Raw genomic sequence first — 17,777 nt, forward strand, 5'->3', positions numbered from 1 at the left:
GCTCTGTCTGTAATAGAACAGAGCTGCTTCCTTCCAGGGCAGTGGTACGTTTCTGCTGCTTCTTATTCCCCATGGTTTTGCAGAGCCACTGCAGCTCCAACAAGAATTCGGGTTCTGTCCATCTCCACATATCAGTAGCACGGCAGTCCTGTCTCTCAATGATGTTCTTTATTCTGCGCTGATGTCAAAACTATTTAAGTTGCTATTCTGATTTTCAAATCCCACTTGAACTTACAGAAAGGACAAAATCGATTAGATTTTGGGGAAAAAAAAATGTCGCTATGTAGCACTGAAAAAAGAACTATTAACACTACCAGGACAGTATAATTTTTTTCATCTCTTAAATTCTAAGTGATTTAGGAGTCTTTCAAACAAAGTTGGAGGCCAAAAGAAAGGAGCAGGGCCTGTTTTACAGGGTCTTGAATGATGCATGGAACCTCCAAAAGGTTTGAGAGAAGGGCGAATTTTCAGTTTTCATTGGAGTAATAGTCGTCTGAATTATTGTGATTGATTGTGATTGCTGTGACTGACAGCAACTTCACTTTCCCTACAAGATATTTGGGGTGCAGATTTCTTTGCCCTGGAGGCTAGTTTACATCATTAAGGATCAAAAAAATGAACTATCACAATGTTTTTCTCTGACAGCAGGTAAAAAAATTAGTGTATAAGGCTGTTCTGTACCGTGATTCATTTCACACAGTGTTTCCATGAGAGCACTGTTACTCTGTTATCATTCCTAATGACTGCAGTGCATTGAGTCACAGTGTTGTTTTTATAAAGCTTTTCCTTTCTCCATTGTTTATTCTCAAGGTTGCGTTCTACAGAAAATAAAATCTTTATTTTTTTCACTAGTCCAGGCTGTGTTAAAAATATTTGTAATCCTTTCATGAACATTAAAACTGTTTTGGTCTGAGTGGGAGGTGGTATTCCTGCTTCAAGCATCCCTACTTGCAATGAACCACTGTATTTTCCTCTGAAAAAGGTATAGATTGTGAGTCATAAACTTAAGATCTTTCAAAGGGTGGTAATTCTCCTGTGCCCTTTCATTAGTAATATTGTATATTGTATAGCTATTCACCATGAATTGCAGGCCATTAATAATTATCAGAAGGCAGTTTTGTTGCTTAAATAATTTTGAAGATGAAAGGTAACTATTTCTATTTTCTGAAGGCAAAAAAAAAGTCAGGGTAAAAAATATAAGGAGGTGTGATGAAAGGAAAGGACTTATTTTTACTTACTTTTTTCAGTGGATTTGCATTATGGATAAGAATGAGCAAGTGAGTTCAATTAAAGACATTATTGTAAACTACTATTTTGATTTGACTGAAACTCTGCCATGCTTTTACAGAACTTTTAGCTGTGCTGCAGCCTTTGCTCCCTTTTGTGATATTTGCTGCACCCCTAAGTCCTGTAGAATGTAGGTTAGAATTAACGGTGCTTGGTTCCTCTATCTGTATAAAAGAATGCTTTGCTGGGGTCAGCACTAAATGTGTTGTTGCCTTGGTTTTGAAGGGCTAATGTTGTAGATTCAAGTGGAAAGTATGTGTTAATTGCAGAGGGGTCTTAGGGAACTTAGTAGTCAACCAGGTTGGTATTTATCAGGAACCATTTCTGTGCTTAGAACTTACTTAAACACTCAGATGTATTCTGCAGTAGTTCACTTTCGTTAAATGCTGGAAGACTTCTATTCAGGAAGAGACAGGTAAAGGATCCTTGTTCTTTGCAGAAATTACAGGACAGCAAAATGTTATCAGGTTCAGCAGTAAGGATACTAACAAGAAGCATTTATTGTTTTAACACTGTTAGGTGCCTTGTGGAAAGGATTCTTGAAGTCAGTATGGAGTGAATTTTGAGTCTGTCTGAAGCAGTTGTAACTTCTTGCTTCTAGAGAACATTAGTTATTTAAGGAGGCAGACTGAGGTCCCTCAAGTGAAAGGTCTCTTTTGGTCAAATGGAAAAGTGTAAAAGAGGTTTATGAACAGTTACTGAACAATCTAAATATCTAACATAATTTTTTTGTTTGTTTGTTTCTCTGAGAAGGCTGTATACATTTCCAGACTTTAGTATTTGTGTAGAAGAGATCTTAGCAGATGGAGGGGAAAAGAAGAAAGGCTAGAAACATCTGTTTGTGCTCCAGATATCCACTTGGCTCCACTTGGAGTATGTGCACTATATAATTCTTCTGAGTATTGGCAGATGCCAAATGGTAGCCCTTTTTTAATTGCTACAGGTATTACACATTCTCAGGAGAGAATAAAATAAATGATTTTTTGTGTACACATTAGGAACATTTACAGATATACAGTTAGTAAAATGCATCCGAGCACTGTCATTTTATTCATGTTATTATGCTTAGAATTATTCCTGTGTTAGATCCATCTATGCAAAGTATACTGATGGTACAGATGTTTGTCTCCCCATCTAAGGGAGATGATTGTCCCATGGTAAGTTTTGGTGCTTATGCACAGATGTGGTCTAAACCTTTGATGAAAACATTCCTGACAATGTTTGCTTGTTAATGTGAAAATAAAGTATTGATTAATTTGCAAAGCACTGTGTAAAATAGGAAAGAATAATTAAGTCTCATATGAAGGGATTTGAGTGTTAACCCAGGATATGAATTATGCATCTTTCTTTGTTCATCCTCAGATTTCTTTCATTGCCTTTCTTTAAGATTTCATTTGTTTTGGCTTCTTCAGTATAAAATGGAAGAACTAATACTATCCAGATTCATGGTGATTTTTTTTCAGGGTAAACTGCAGATTACAGACATTTGCAGCACTGTGATAATGTGAATGAAGGATACTCTGTCTGCTTGCCCAACAGAGTGTGGCGTAACCTTTTTGGAGCAGTATTAGTTAAAAGTAGCCAGCATACATGGTATTTTAGTAAAAATAGGCAAGGGTCCATAAAAATACATTTTGTTCTTTCAGCTGTGTGCAGTCAAAGAAAGATTGGAATGAGGCGCATTAACAAGCTCTTCTTTTTTCTTCCTAGAATTACAACAACAGCTGCTTGTATGATGGACCTACGGAGATATCCGCTGGATGAACAGAACTGCACGCTGGAGATTGAGAGCTGTAAGTACTTCTGCAAATCCTACTTATTCTGTGGTCAACTGCTTCAGACATTTTTATTTGGGTTTATTTATACATTTATTTATTTATTTTATATGCTACTAACCTAGTTGTCTCTCTGTCTGATGACATTTAGATCCTTGTAAACACATGCAAAAAAAAAAAAAAAAAAAAAAAGCTTTCCAGATGGATTAGTAATTTGTGGCACAAGGATTAGCAAAAGTTATTCTGCTTTGATGGACAATTTTCAGCTTTAGAAGTCTCATTCAAATGCCTTGTTGGAGTTCATGTGAGGAGCATGAGGATTATTATCAGTTCTTTATCCTCCCTTGCAGCTGAACTATGTAGCAGCTTGCTTCCATTTATAAATGATGGCAAAAGGTTAGGTTTGTCTTTTCAGTAGGTGTGTTATGATTTGTTTGTTTTTCTAACTTCTCTCTACCCTTAAGCTTTCAGTGCATGCAATGCAACTTCTTATATATCCTGATTTAGTAGTTGGTGTCTCTATCAGGATATCCATGTAGATAGAACTTGTGAAATAGAATTTCAAATCTCATTTCACTGAATCTTTAACATACTCTAAATACATCAAATCAATACAGTTCATTTTCATTTATGTAAGACAGTGTTGTAAACATGCAATACTTGATACTAAATAAGATATGTGTCCTTTTTCAGAGGAACCATTTGTAACAGATGGAGTCTATTATTAAGTTGTATGGGGCATGCAAATGAAGAGTAATGGCATTAAGATACAGTCCACAAAATTGTATTAAAAAAATACCATATGTATTTTAAAAGATTGTATGGGACTTCTGTGTGTATGTGTGAAAAAAGTGATTGTAGCTTGGGTAGCAGTCTGGTAAGAGCTTGGTATGGTTGAGCTTCTTTTTACTGATCTAGAAAGCATTTAAGAATATAATTTAAACTTGGGTCTAGTTCTCATTCATATAATGTAATTTAAAAGTGTATCAGAAGCTCTTCCTGAACTGCAGTTGTGACATGGCTGTTTAATTTACATTCATGTAGTAAGCAAAATGAGTCTTTATCATTAAAGTTCATCCATTCTTTAGACTGAAACACACAAACATCAAATGTGATGGACGTTGCTCTTTTGAGAAGGGATAAAGACTTAGGATTTTTTTGCAGTTGATTATATCATTTATATTAATGGCATTTGATTTGGGCTTCGATACTTGCAGCCTTTAAACATCAGCCTTTTACGCTGATAGCATGTGAGAGAATTTGTGCTCATACAACTGTATTTAGGTTCACAGAGATGCTTGAAATTGTTGCACTTGGTATGAAATGTACAGTATTCATTATATCATTGGAAAGGAGGATGTTTAATTTCCCATAGCCATTGGGATGCTTATGGGAAAGCTCCTCTGTGGCTCTATCTCTTAACTCAGTTGTAGCATTACAGCAGTAAAGTGGATTTAAAACAGGATACTGTGTTTAGCTGGCCTGCCTTTCATTGCAGTAATAAAGGTCATTAAAGAATGTGGATAGAAATAGTGCTTGAACTGCACTTTGAAAGAATTTCATGCTGCTTTAGAAAATTATTACTCTTTATATATGTCACTCTGTCCAAGTAAAAATCTGTATAATCTTTATAAATTGCTTAGGAGAAAACGGTAGTTGGTAGGTAGAGTAAATAAGACTGAAAGTAACTTTGAGTCATTTTATGCAGATACTCAAGTCATAATCACTGATTAATCTCCATAATCTCCATGCTGAAAGTAGCTTATTTTGTTGGCCTGCTGGTTCTGTTGGACACTTCTTTCACCACTGCTTTCTTCTGATGGTTAGAAAGACTCTAAATTCCATGTCAGGAAGGCATAAAATTATATCTGCTGTTTGTGTCAGCTGTTTTTTTTGGTTTTTTTTTTAATTGTTATTTTATTTTAAAGTTTATGTCTTCTGCAGCCCTGCTCTGTTACAATATATGTAAAGAAAGTGGTCACTGCATAAGCTTCATATCATAAGACGTGCAAATGTCAGTCTGCTTTAGCTTTCTTATATAAGAGTATTCTGTGCTTTCATGTTAAATAAAATGCAGAATTAGCAAATATTAGTTTCTGCAGATGCTGTAGTTTATTCTTCTTCTTTAGGAATAACAAGTACCACAAACCATACTCTAAATTAAGTCTCTATTGTATGACAGCATTTACCCTGCCCTTTGCCATCCATGTGGTCCAAGAGCCTCTTTTGCCTTTTTTCATAACTGCATAACTTCTGTAGATGCTAGAATTTCCTGGAACACTGCAGTAAGTGTTCCCTTCCTCACCCATCTTGCAGCAGTGGGATCTAGCCCTTGGGAGAAATATTTTTACATATCCCAAGGACACACGGCTGAGTATTTTATAACACTCTTCACATAAATCAGCATTCTTAATTTAGCTACAGACCTCAACATTATCTAGTACTTCTTATTTTTTGTCTGAGCAGTGCTTGCAGGTCTTGTTTTCATTCAGACTTTCTTCACACAGAAATACTAAGATATATTAATGATAACACAGAAAATTTTACCTTGCAATCATTCTCTGTACTGAAAATTAGCTATTTTTTCAGTGCAGTACATTTTTTTTAGACGCTATTTATCAGTCTTTACTAATTGTCTGCTTGCAGATAGACCCATATCAAACACTTTGATAAAGTATAGGTTAGCTGTACTTTGATTGGAATTGCAGTAAGGATCTGGCTCAAAACCATTTGGAGTTTAGCCATAATAGATTTTCATACCATTTCCATGCTTATTAATGTCTCTAATGCCCTTCCATTCTTCCCCTTCTCCCTTTATCACTACTCCTATTATTGATACCAGTTGTCTAGCTTTTTTTAGGTGCCTGCATTACTTTTTTTCTGTGTGTGATTGTAGTTACTGAAATATGGGGACAGTATCAATTTTTGTTAATCCACATTTCCATAGATCTAGAATAATTTTGAAGTTAGAAATTATGGCACAACTTCACCTGCTGTAGTATTGAGACTAGATGCTGAAATCACGAGAGGATATTCGTTGGTTCAGAGAGTATCAGTTTTGAGAGCTGAAATCCTTTTTATTTGTTTTTTTAAATATAAAGGTAGTTTGTTTTCCTGTGATAATTTTTTGCTTTGCTCACATGTAAAGGGGGCAGAAATGCATAGAATGTTTGGTTTTCCTAATACACTTCTAAACTTCTACAGTGTCTTTTTATGGTGGTGTAATCTGTCTACACTCCCTTTATTTTCTTATTTCCCTACATGGTAAGTTGCAAGGTTACAATACCAGAAGGAAATAAACTTTCCTCTGTATTCATTTCTTAGATTCCTTGCTTGGAGACAGCAGAGCAGAGATCTTGTTCTTTATTGTTTGTATATTGACTTTGCTCAGTAAAATACTCTCCTTTTTGCTTCCTATCTCAGCCACTGTTGTTTGAAGGTTACTTGAGTTTCTGATGATGCTCTTGAAAAATTTTCTCTGCTATCTCCTGCTTTTCTGAAGCTGTAAATATTGAAAGGAGTTTCTTACAAATGGGTTAAAAGACTAGAGGGAGCTATACTAGGAAGTTTGCAGAATACTGGCTTGTATTCATAAACGTAAATAAAATATCATATTGCACCTTATCTAGCATTACAGAGAGAAGTGATTGTGATTTGAATGTTTTTAAATGTAATTATTCTAGAATTATCTGGTAAGTTTGGACTTCTGTCAGTTTTAATAACGTAGTGACATACAGAGACATTAAAGTTCACTTTTTTTTTTTTTTTGGTCACAGCTATGTTTATGTTATACTTGAGTATAATTCAGAATATGCCTGCTGTGTGACAGTGATATTTGATCTTTCTTTTTTGCTTTCAAATAAACAAGAATACACTGAGTTTCTTCTTAGAAATATATTCTCAGAAACATTTTTTGTAGTGTGTTAAAGATATGGAGTTAAGAGAAATATATTCAAGGCCTACTGTCTGAAACCAAATCAAGCAGGGTGCTTGAAATCAGGAAAAATGGCGGCATTAGAACAACACATACAGGAGGTGGGGAAGAGGACTGCTTTGGTGATGAATGAAGAACGGTTGTTTTGGAAACATTTATTTAACAGCCAGGGATGTTTTGATCAGAACTACCTCTCAGATTGAATATTTTTTTTCAGAATGGTGGCAGAAATGCCACAGAAGCATGCTGAATCAGATCCATTATAAACTTGCATTGCATAACAATCTAGAAAAAGACAGGAAGAAACACGGTGAATGAATATCATTGCTCACAGTGGCTGTGTAGCACAGTGTCAGACACTTCCTAATCAGACTCTCTGAAAGCTCATGACAAAAAATACAGAACTCATTTTTGTGTGCTGAAGGTGACCTTATAAGCACGTTCAAGGCACTGAAAAGAAATTAAAGATGCTGCTTGTTGGAGTACATTACAGATGGCTGCTCTGGCCATCAATCAAAGCTATAATCAGGTCACATGGGACAAAGGGTAAAACTCCAGGAGCCAACCAGGCAACGTCTTTTGGGTTAGAGGTGGATGTGCCTGATGCTGAGCAAGAGGATCTGGTGTTCCTGAGGGAACAAGATGTTCAGCAGGGGAGGCTACCAAGGGAACGTGTCACTTCCAGTATTTACATGGTAAGTAGAAAGCTGAATGCATGATGCTTGGGCCACTGAATATCAGAATCTGAACAGTGGTTTATTTATTGTTCTTTTCATTTATCAAACTTAGTGTGTCCCCTTTGTCCCATCAGGTAAGTATTTTTTTCACATAGCAGGCATTGTACAGGATTACATGCCTCTATGAGTGGAAGTTGACCTCATTATCAAAGTTAACCGTTTTTCCTTCTTGGTTATCATCTACACATTGAGATGTCTTGATATCTTAATTTGGATTGTAATGTGGATTCCTTGGGACAAGTTAGTACAGCCTGTATTTGTCCATAGTAATTTCATTTCAAGATATCAAGAAGAGAGAAAAAGAGGTTTAATTTTAATGGTGTAATGCATACTGGCAGTGTTAAGGTGATCTGTGTCTTCAGTGTGGAGCTGAAGTGATTCAGTAGGGGCTAAAAAAAGCACCAACAAAAGTAGTACACGATCTTTCTGACTAGTATGAAGAGGGGAAGGAAGTTCAGGCTAACCATCAGTGCCTATGACCGGAGCAGGTTCTATGCGAGTGAGCTGTTTTTTGCAGTGTTTCGATAACTGGGCGTGAGTAACAACCACTGGGGACTTTGGTCAGGCTTTTCAGACAGGGATTCAAGTAACATCACAGGGGTATTTTTCCTATTACATTATGGTTACTCTATAAGGAAATGCTATGTCTTATTTTCTTCTTAGAACATCCTTACAGCAGTCTACATCTTGGAAGTTCTCATAACAAAAATGAGGGGGTGTACAGTTACCAAATGAGCAAAGAGTGATACAGAAATTCTGTACCAGCTTCTTAATGTTTTGAAGTAATCTGGAGTTAAATTTGAAAAGCAATATCCGACCTATACTTATCAGCAAGGACAATATAGGCAGTGTAGTTTTCCACAAAGAAATTCATAGCTTGAAGCTCATTTTTACATCATTCCACAGATAAATGTAGAAAATATATAGAATCATAAAAATTAAGAGGCAAAACGCAAATGGTTCTAAAACTTGTAAAGCATTTTGCCTTTCCTAACTAGTCTGTGCAGTGGTATATTTTTTAGAAGTGTGTTTTATCAAGGGATTCTGGAAACAAAAAGGACCTATTTTCAGAAAACCCAATTTCATTTGCTAAAGGGTCTGGGAAAACTAAATGTTTATTAAACCATGTGTAGAATGTCATTCTAGCATCTTCTCTGATAATCCTGTGTACAGTAAATAATCTAGAAGAGTGCAGAGATGATGGATGTGACACTTTACAGCCCCATTTCCAGAAGGTATGAATTTTTCAAGGTAAATGTTCGCTTTTTCTCTGAAGTGAGTAGTAGGATCTCTGTTATACTGTCACATATTTCAGATAGATATTTTTTATTAACTGGCAATTTGTATGAAAGAAGTATAAGAAATAAGCTGCATTAGAAGTACTTCATACTTAGTCATGATATGTGTCAAAATCAAATGTGAAGACTTCTTATTACTGGAAGTTTTATCAAAAATATCTTTTGTAAAATATATATATATCTAGGAGTGAATATCTTAGTAGTTGAGAGAATCATAAAAAATGTAGTTTCAATTGTTTATGTCTCATTTATCAAAGGATGGGTTATTTGTTGGGATTCTTTTGGTTTGCTTGTTTAGGCTCATAATTTAGGTCTGTTGTTTTCAGTGTCGTTTTTAAAAGGGGAAAAGGGAAGTCATTAAGTAGGTTATTAATAAATGCTTATATTTCAAGATATATTTCTGGAATAATTCAAGATGGAAGGGACTCAAGGGGGTCTCTAGTCCAACCTCTCACTCAAAACAGGGTCAAATTTGAGATCAGACTATGTTGCTCAGGATTCTGTTTAGTCTACTCTTGAAAATCTTAAAGATGAAGAATGGAAAGTCTCGCTAGGCAACCTGTTCCAATATCTGACCTTTTTAAAAGTGAAGATGTTTAACTGTAACTGTAGAAAAGTGCCAACCATTAGATAAGGCTGCCCAGGATCCCTTCCAACCTGCATCCAGTGATGGGGCATCCCACAACCTCTTTGAGCAGCCTGTTCCAGCATCTAACCATCCTCTGAGTAAAAATTATTTCCCAACATCTAACCTAAATCTCCACTATTTTAGTTTAAAGTCAGTCCTCCTTGTTCTATCACTATCAGTCAGTGTAAAAAATTGGTCCTGCTAGTAAGCCCCTTTTAAGTATGGGAAGGCCCCACTGAGGTCTCCCCAGAGCTTTCTATTTTCCAATCTAAACAAAGCTACTGCCCTCAATCTATGGGGTAGGTGCTGATGCCATTTTGTCACCTTCATTACCCTGCTCTGGACCCGCCTGAACAGTTCCACATCCTTCTTGTTTGTGGGAGGGGGCCCAGTCCTGGATGCAGTACTCCAGGTGGTGCCTCACGAGGGCAGAGAAAGGGAGTCGGTCCCTCCTCTTGCCCTGCTGTCATCCCTCTGTTGATGCAGACCAGGATACCGTTGGCTTTCTCAGCTCCGAATGCGCACTGCTGGTTCAGGTCTTGCAAGTCTTTCTCTGCAGGGCTGTTCTCAGGGAGCTTTTTCTCCCAGTCTGTACTAATATCTGGGATTGTCTCAACCCATGTGTAATATAATGCACTTGATTATGTTAAACCTCAATAGACTCTCAGTTGCCACTTTCTTGGAATGTCCAGATCTCTCTGGATGGTATCTCTCCCTCCTACTGGGTCAACTCCACCACTCAGCTTACTGTCAACAGCAAACTTGTGAGGGTATACTTAATCCCTCTGATCATGCATTGATAAAGGTGTTAATGAGTACTGGTTTTAGGACGGACCACTGAGAGACAGCATTCATAGCTGGTCTCCGTCTGCACAGAGCTGTTGACAGTTCCCTGGCTACAGCCATCCAACCAATTATTTATCCACTGAAGAGTTTACCCCATCAAATTTGTATCTTTCCAATGTAGAGATGATGCTGTGGTCCAGGACCATGTTAAAGGCCTTGCGCAAGTGCAGGTACATGACATCAGTTCCTCTTCCTTTGTCCATCAATGCCATCACTACATCAGCATCCACTCCATGAACTTCCTAGGCACAAAGGTGAGGCTCACTGCCCTGTAGTTCCCCGAGTCTTCCTTTCTCCCTTTCATTATTGTGGGAATGTTCTGAATCTTGTTATGATTTAGAAGGTCTCAAAATAAGAGTTCTTTAACTCTGAAACAATGAGACATATCAGGAGAACATCTACTGGATACAAAGTTTCTATTTGTATGTACATTTAAAAGGCAATTTTTTGTGTTTTGTGGCTGTACAATGTATAAGTCATCTTTACTGTGCGTGGAGCACAGGTATGGAAAGTCTGTTCTGCAGAAATGTATTGCAAATAAATTTATAGCTTTAAAATTTGTGGTATGTCATTTATACTCTTCAGCAGCAGAACAATAGGCTACCTATATTCAATATCATATGACTGGCTCATCTTGTGGTTGATGTAACAAGAATTTGAGATGTTATGTGAGCCTGGGCAAAAATATTCTATGGTAATGGGGCAACATAGAAGGAAAAACAAAAAGAAAGAGACAAGGAATTGATGGGAGTCAGTTTTAAGACATAAAAATATACCTTTCCACTTCGACACTAAGTGTGCGGGTACTGTGCTCTAGGTAAGATTACGCAATATTGGAAATATCTTTGAGTAGTAATCTGCAGTTATCATGAATGGAATTAAATACCTTGCTGCATCCATCATATCTTATTGATTTGTGAAAGATGATTATCCAAGGATTTGATGGTTTCTGAATAACCCGATAAAATTATTTCCTAATAAAATCATGGATCTTACTCTTTTCTCTGAGATGGTTAATTGACGGTCGGCACATATTAGAAACTGAATGCCTGTTCAATAGCGGGCACAGCTTTTTTCAAGGCAAAGACTTGTGGGCTGCTACAAGAACTAGCTTCACTGAAGCACAGTGGATACACGTTTTACTGTGCAGGAGCTCATCTGTACACAACTGCTGCTCTCCAAGAACACAGGAAATTTCTTCCTCACTACAGCCTGGAATTATTTGAACAGCTCACTTCTGGAATACTGATGTTTATCAAAACGTTATGGAGACAACCTGAGAATGAAATGCTGGTAAGTTACGTTTTGCTTGTGAATTTAGTTTCTATTTGGTAGTAGTAGTAGTAGCATCTGAACCTCTGTAACCTGTTATCTGAGAGGTTTTCTATGACTGTTTTGGGGAAATTCTGCAAAGGGTCGAAGAACACAACAGTAGATTCTTTTTATTTATTTATTTTTTCTGTTTACCCATCATTCCTCTCTGTCTTCTTTACCATGCAGAGCCAAAATGAATGATATCATCAGAAATATCAGTAAATAAGTCAGAATGGTCCTAGAGGTGACATCAAAGCCAAGAGCCTTCTCATTCTTCTCATACAACTAAGAGAGTTTGCATGGCTGCAGACAAACATCAAAGGAATGGATACCGCTGTAAGCACAATGCTTGTATACTGTAAGTTACTCACTTGGCTATGGTTTACTTGGTGTTAGTGATCCTGTGTGCATATAGTAATGAGTACTCTTTTCCTTTCAGGTTTCAGTAGCAACCTTCTGCAAGTCTAGAGAGACCTACAATCTTCTTAGGTAAATGAAGCAAACTTTTCTCCTGCAAGACATAACTAGGTTCTTATCAAAGTTTATTCTCTTGCTTGCCAAGATAAGTTTCTGCTCATCTCTGTTTTGTTTATTGGTTATTTTTTGCTTGGTTTTTTTCAGTTATAGAAAGGATTAAAGAGGGTTTTAAAGTTTTCTTTGAGGACAGAGAAATGTATAACTTGCTGTATGTCTAAAATGCGTATTGTACCCTAAAATTTGTTATTATAGCCTTGCATTTGTGCTTTACAATGACAGTTCCCATACTGCTGGTACTACTTTTGAATTGATTGCAGGGGTATGGAAAACTTACTTTTGTTATAAAATTACTTGATCAATATTTTAACTTCCTAAAAAAATAAATAAATAAACCAGATTTTACCTAATGTCTGTGTGTTTCACTATGTGTGTGAAGGAATTCTAAGCATGGTAAAGCATGGAAAACTTTTAAGTCTGCTAAGATTGGAATCCCTGTCAGCTATTTTTCTAATTACTTATATTCCAACTCAAAAATTCCTTTTTTTAATTTGGAAGAGAGAAGCTGAATATGTTACAAGCGTGTGGCATCTGTGCTGTGCACATCATTAGCAACTTGTGCTATGGAGTGATGCATGTACAGACTTTTAGTTTCCTTTCTTCTTTGAAGATCTACCTTTGCATAAATGAGCATTATGCTCCAGTTTTGCACACATTAGCATATGTACTAGCTTGTATTTGGCCTTGAGATTATTCAGAGCTACACTGTTCTGTGGCTTGATGCCAGTTTGCTTTTGGTCTTAAGGGACAGCAAGAGTATGCTTGATAAATTAGGTCATTATGTCTGTTGTAAATGGCATGTCCATCCTTTTTTACTGAACATTAAATTGTAGATACATAAGTAACTATCACTTAAAGATGATTTTCATTGTTTTAATAGCCATATATGAACAGACATCTTAATGATGGTCTCAGAAAATATCTTTAAATTGATTGCTTGTTACAAAAGCACATGTGGGAACAGTATTAATCTTGCCTTTTTTACAGCTGGCACATAACAAAAACAGATTCGGGTCACAGACTTAACTCTGAAGGTGAACTAAAGTTGGGGTCTGTGGAGGGTGTCTGGAAATTACTGGTTTGCAAGGTGGTATACTAAGTCAAGGAATGTTTCAGACACTGCCTGTGAAATGTATAGCCAGCAAAGAATAGAAAAGTATCTTGAATTAATACAACGGCATTAAGAGAGATGTTTTGGATACTAGCATGATACCAGGATATACAAGAAACCATGTGATTTTTGTGAAATGATTTGCTCCTATGGGGAAAATACAGTCCATTTGAATGCAGCATGTTTTCTTTAAATACAGGGATTTAGGCAACCTAGAGCAGCTGCTTGTTTGTGTTTTGTTTTTCTTTTTTAAAATCCCTTTTTTCCCTTCAGGGATTTGGATGATTGTAGAAAGTATTTTAGCCAGAAGGTAGAGTAAAGCTCACTGGGGAGACTCCAGCTGGGACTGAAAACACGACATTGTTGGTTCCACATGGTCATGAGTTAACATGAGGCCACTTGACCAGCCAAAGATGAGCTCAGTCTGTTAGAAAGGAGATAATACCTTCTTTTAAGTGTTGTTCTTAAAGGCCTGTCTTGCAGTTATGAGAAATATATCTCAAAATTTTCTAATTTTCTCATGAATATTGGCTATTTCAGAAGGTGTCTGACCTTCGAGGAAGTAAGCTCAGCTATCAGCTCAAGCGCTATCATCCCTGGTGAGTAATTCTCACTGTTTCCAAAGGAAGGATAAATGTAAGCCTTAAATAATTATGGAGATGATGAGTAGGCAAGCCTCTTAGTTAGAGCTTTCCTTATCTAAATTATTTTTCCAATCGTGATAAAAATATCAAAGTATACATTTAAAATATCTGAGCAAAATATCAGAATCGGCTGCACAGAGGAAGATAATTAGCAGATAGTGTGCATCCCTTCTTACAGAGTCAAAGGAGAAGGGCAGATGAACTGATGTGGAGCTCTGTATTCTTTAACCTGGACTATTTTCGGCCACTGCACTGTGACTCTGCAAAAAGGAGAACAGTAATTCAGTGTTATTTTCTGTAGTGTACATGGAGCTTTAAAGTTCTGATTTTACTTGTGATAGAAATAGCTCATACCTAGTGTAGTTTTCCATTTAATATGGATGAAGAACTAAGTGGTACAGAGACGCACGCAGTCCAGTAAGGTCCAAAAGTCATAAAAATCTGACCCAAATAACAGTAATTAAGATCAAGCTTTTACTGTGTTTATGTGAAAGATGTTCCCATCTAAAGACATTATTGCAAATATAACAAATGGTCTGAAAGCGCCTTTCATGAGCTGAATGTTTCTTGTAGTACGCATTATTGTTTGTGCGTGGTGACAGATACAGCCTTTCACAAATACAGTTCTATTCCAAACGTTCGTATGAAAATGGGAAAATACTGACATCTAAATCAGGGTGTTAAAGTTTTCCCGTAGAAGCAGTCTGTTGTCTTCAGTGTGGTATAGCGTGTAAATGATGTTTTCTTGTGCTGTCTATTCAGTGAGGAACTTGTACGATCTCTTCCAGGTATTTAACATTAGAGTCTAAGTTGAACTTGGAACCTCCTGCTGGAGATAGCACTTCTTGGTGCTACATATCATCCTCAAAGGAATACATCTACACTGGCAACATAATCACATTTGAAAATACAACATAACAGTTTAGGGAAGAAAAGCAAAAAGAAATAATAATTTATGAAACTATTTTGTCTGGTTTTCAGAATAAATGTACCAGTTCTGTTGAACAAAAATATAACTGCAGTTCTTCCTTGTAACTTTCTTTTGGATGAGGAGATTGTACCTTATTTACTGGGTGTCTGCAGCTCAGTTACATAGTGTTGCATTTCCACTTGATAAGGCTTGTATAGAGAGATCTTGGGTATATGTGAAATTTCTGAGATACCTGTTTTGCAAGGGTACATCTACTGGTTTATGAAAGCATGAATGTACTTCTGTAAATCTTGGTAATGGTTTAGTATTTCATCTCTAGGACACAGGTTCATTAATCATCCATTTTCACCTATCCTTATGCACTACAGACTTATCTGAAAACTTATGGTAATAAAAAGTGTGTGGGGGGGGAAGAATTTCTGTTACTCCAAGGCTATTTTAAGAGAGAAAAGCAGACATATTGGAATTAATGCCTTACAAGAGTACACCCTCTTTTCAACATGAATAAAAGTAAAGCATCTCATAAGACTAGCCCGATCAGTTTAAAGGTGATGTATGGTTGAGATTGCCAGAAACAAGTACAAACAGATAATTTATATATAAAGTGTTAAACCTGTGATTTTATAGCCCACTGTCATACTTCATTTGTAACAAGCAGGGATTTTCTCTCATTTGCCTTTTTCTCATGTATTTATAGTTCATTACTGTATTCCTAATGCTCAAAAAGTGCTTTTTAGGATCTTGCTGCAGATTCTCTGCTTCAGTGCCCTGCATGTTTCCCTTCCATTGTTTAGTCACTGTTTTTTCCTTCTGATCCCAGGTTTGCTTCTTAAATTCACTTTTCATTCTCTTTCTTTTTACATGGCTGGTGTTAATTTCTCCATCTTTTAATAAAGAATCTCTGAAGTTCTAGGCTTAGAACCTTAAACTTGCCAAGAAAACCTGTTCTTGATTATTTAATTCTTAACCTACTACATGCAGAGGAGCAAGTGACTTGACCAGCTTTCTCAGCTATGAGAGAAAACTGGAGTAATCACAAGCCTCTTCAGCAACAAAAAAAGCTTTGAAGTTTGACTGCTGATGGTTTCCTGCTGAACCTATGATTATTTGTTTTCTAAATTCTTATGTTAAATGAGATTGTTCATCTTTTTCTAACCCATGTTTAACAAAGCATGCACCAGGGCAGTTGAAAAGCTGGCAACACAGTGAGACCTTGCACTCTTTGCTGCCAAGTGAGGAGACCTTGAGGCTGCTTCCAGAACGATGGCACTGTTAGAGGTACAGCCTCCAGAGAAAAATCACCTCCTGGCGCTTGCAATAAGAGCTGCAAATACTGATGATTTTAAATGAGCAACAGAATGATTTGTTCAGTTACTATTTTTTAAACTGAAATCTACAGAATAGGTCAGGTGTATCCTTTTCCCCTTTTCAGCTCCCTACAGTGCAAATATTTCCTATTTGTGTGACTGTCTTTTCATTTTTGAACATAGCATTCCTTTTCATGAGTGAATCCCATGTGGTGGTGCCTAGACCACTTCTGAACAGCAGAGTAGTTTGCTGGAGGCAGTAGATGTCCTATATTTTGACATTAATAAGGTTGCCGACATTGACTCAAATGACTTTCTTATAAACAATGTGGGAAAACACAGATCAGAGGGAACCACATTTGGAAAATAGCACAAAGAATGTGATTATGGAGTTTACTGGAGGGAAACAATTTTGAATCAAGTCCATCTTCAGTGTTTTCATTAATGATCTAAAAATAATGAAACATGCCTAAACCTTTAAGCAGCTTGAAGGACAAAATTAGGTTTTAAGGGATCTCAGCTAGCTGGAGAGGTGGCCTGCAGATATGAAATTCCAAATTTTACCTATAACAGTGGCACCTCAGAACTGGGGAAGGTCTAGGTAGATGGCAGCCCTTTGTTGGGGTGACAGGTGAACGTAACAGCAACAGAAAAGAAACCCCAAACAAAATGGTGAAGTAACCCTGGGAGGACAGCAGTGATCCTATATAAGCAGAGAACTCTTGTAAGCTGTGAAGGTAGTTTTGATCTGTTTTCCCATAGAGGGTCTTCTGCACTTTTTACACCTGATGACACAGATTTCTTCCTGTGATCCAGAGATCAGTAACAACAAGTGCTTCACTGTTGTGTTGGGCAACACTGAAGTATGCAAAAGTCTTTTGGGATTTGCAGCTTTAGAACATGTTGAGGTTTATAGGATTAGATTCTGTAAATTTGTGTTGAGTTTTCCTCTTAAAACAGCCCTGGAAAATAAGTATTATGTCTGAATTACCTCGTGCGTGTGATTTCTGTGCTCAGAAAACAGCTTAAGTGGAAACTTAAGATATGATTTGGCTCCATTACATTCTGTGTTTAGTTCATTGTTTCTTTTGTTTATGACAGTAAAATGAAAAGTTCATTAAAACTTATGATGTTATAGCCCATGAAACATATATTTGATGGAAGGCTTTTGTTGTCATCTGAAACTAACACTGGCATCACTAAGTTTTGAGCAACTTCAGTTTCTCAGTATTCCTGCCTTTACTTGTTCAAGAAGTTGACAACGTTCTGTGTTATTGCTTGGGTTCTAATATATTTCTGTTGAACTTGTTTTGATTCCAATATTTTGCTTTGAAAGTGATTAGGTTTTATTTTTTTTTTAAGTGTTAATTTTGTCTGTTTTCTTACTAATACTTAGAATGTGTAGTTCTTTGGGGGTCTTCTAATCCAGTA

The 17,777-nt window shown here is 36.7% G+C and overlaps 1 protein-coding gene across 3 annotated transcripts in view; it reads left to right on the forward strand.

Moving 5' to 3' along the window:
• The window catches only part of GABRB2 (gamma-aminobutyric acid type A receptor subunit beta2), a 118,264-nt gene that overhangs the window by 60,077 nt on the left and 40,410 nt on the right, over positions 1 to 17,777 (forward strand). For 2 of the 3 annotated variants that reach the window (XM_015876301.3, XM_015876302.3), the window contains exon 5: positions 2,998 to 3,080. In XM_015876301.3, coding sequence (XP_015731787.2) covers positions 2,998 to 3,080 — 83 coding nt within the window. Of the gene's footprint in view, positions 1 to 2,997; positions 3,081 to 11,794; positions 12,156 to 12,258; positions 12,309 to 14,004; positions 14,064 to 17,777 lie in introns of those variants that run through there. The other variant, XM_085518838.1, reaches the window with a different exon arrangement.

This window comes from Coturnix japonica, chromosome 18 (assembly GCF_054131305.1).
Source record: "Coturnix japonica strain WE chromosome 18, WE-NBRP24, whole genome shotgun sequence".
Lineage (NCBI taxonomy): Eukaryota > Metazoa > Chordata > Aves > Galliformes > Phasianidae > Coturnix > Coturnix japonica.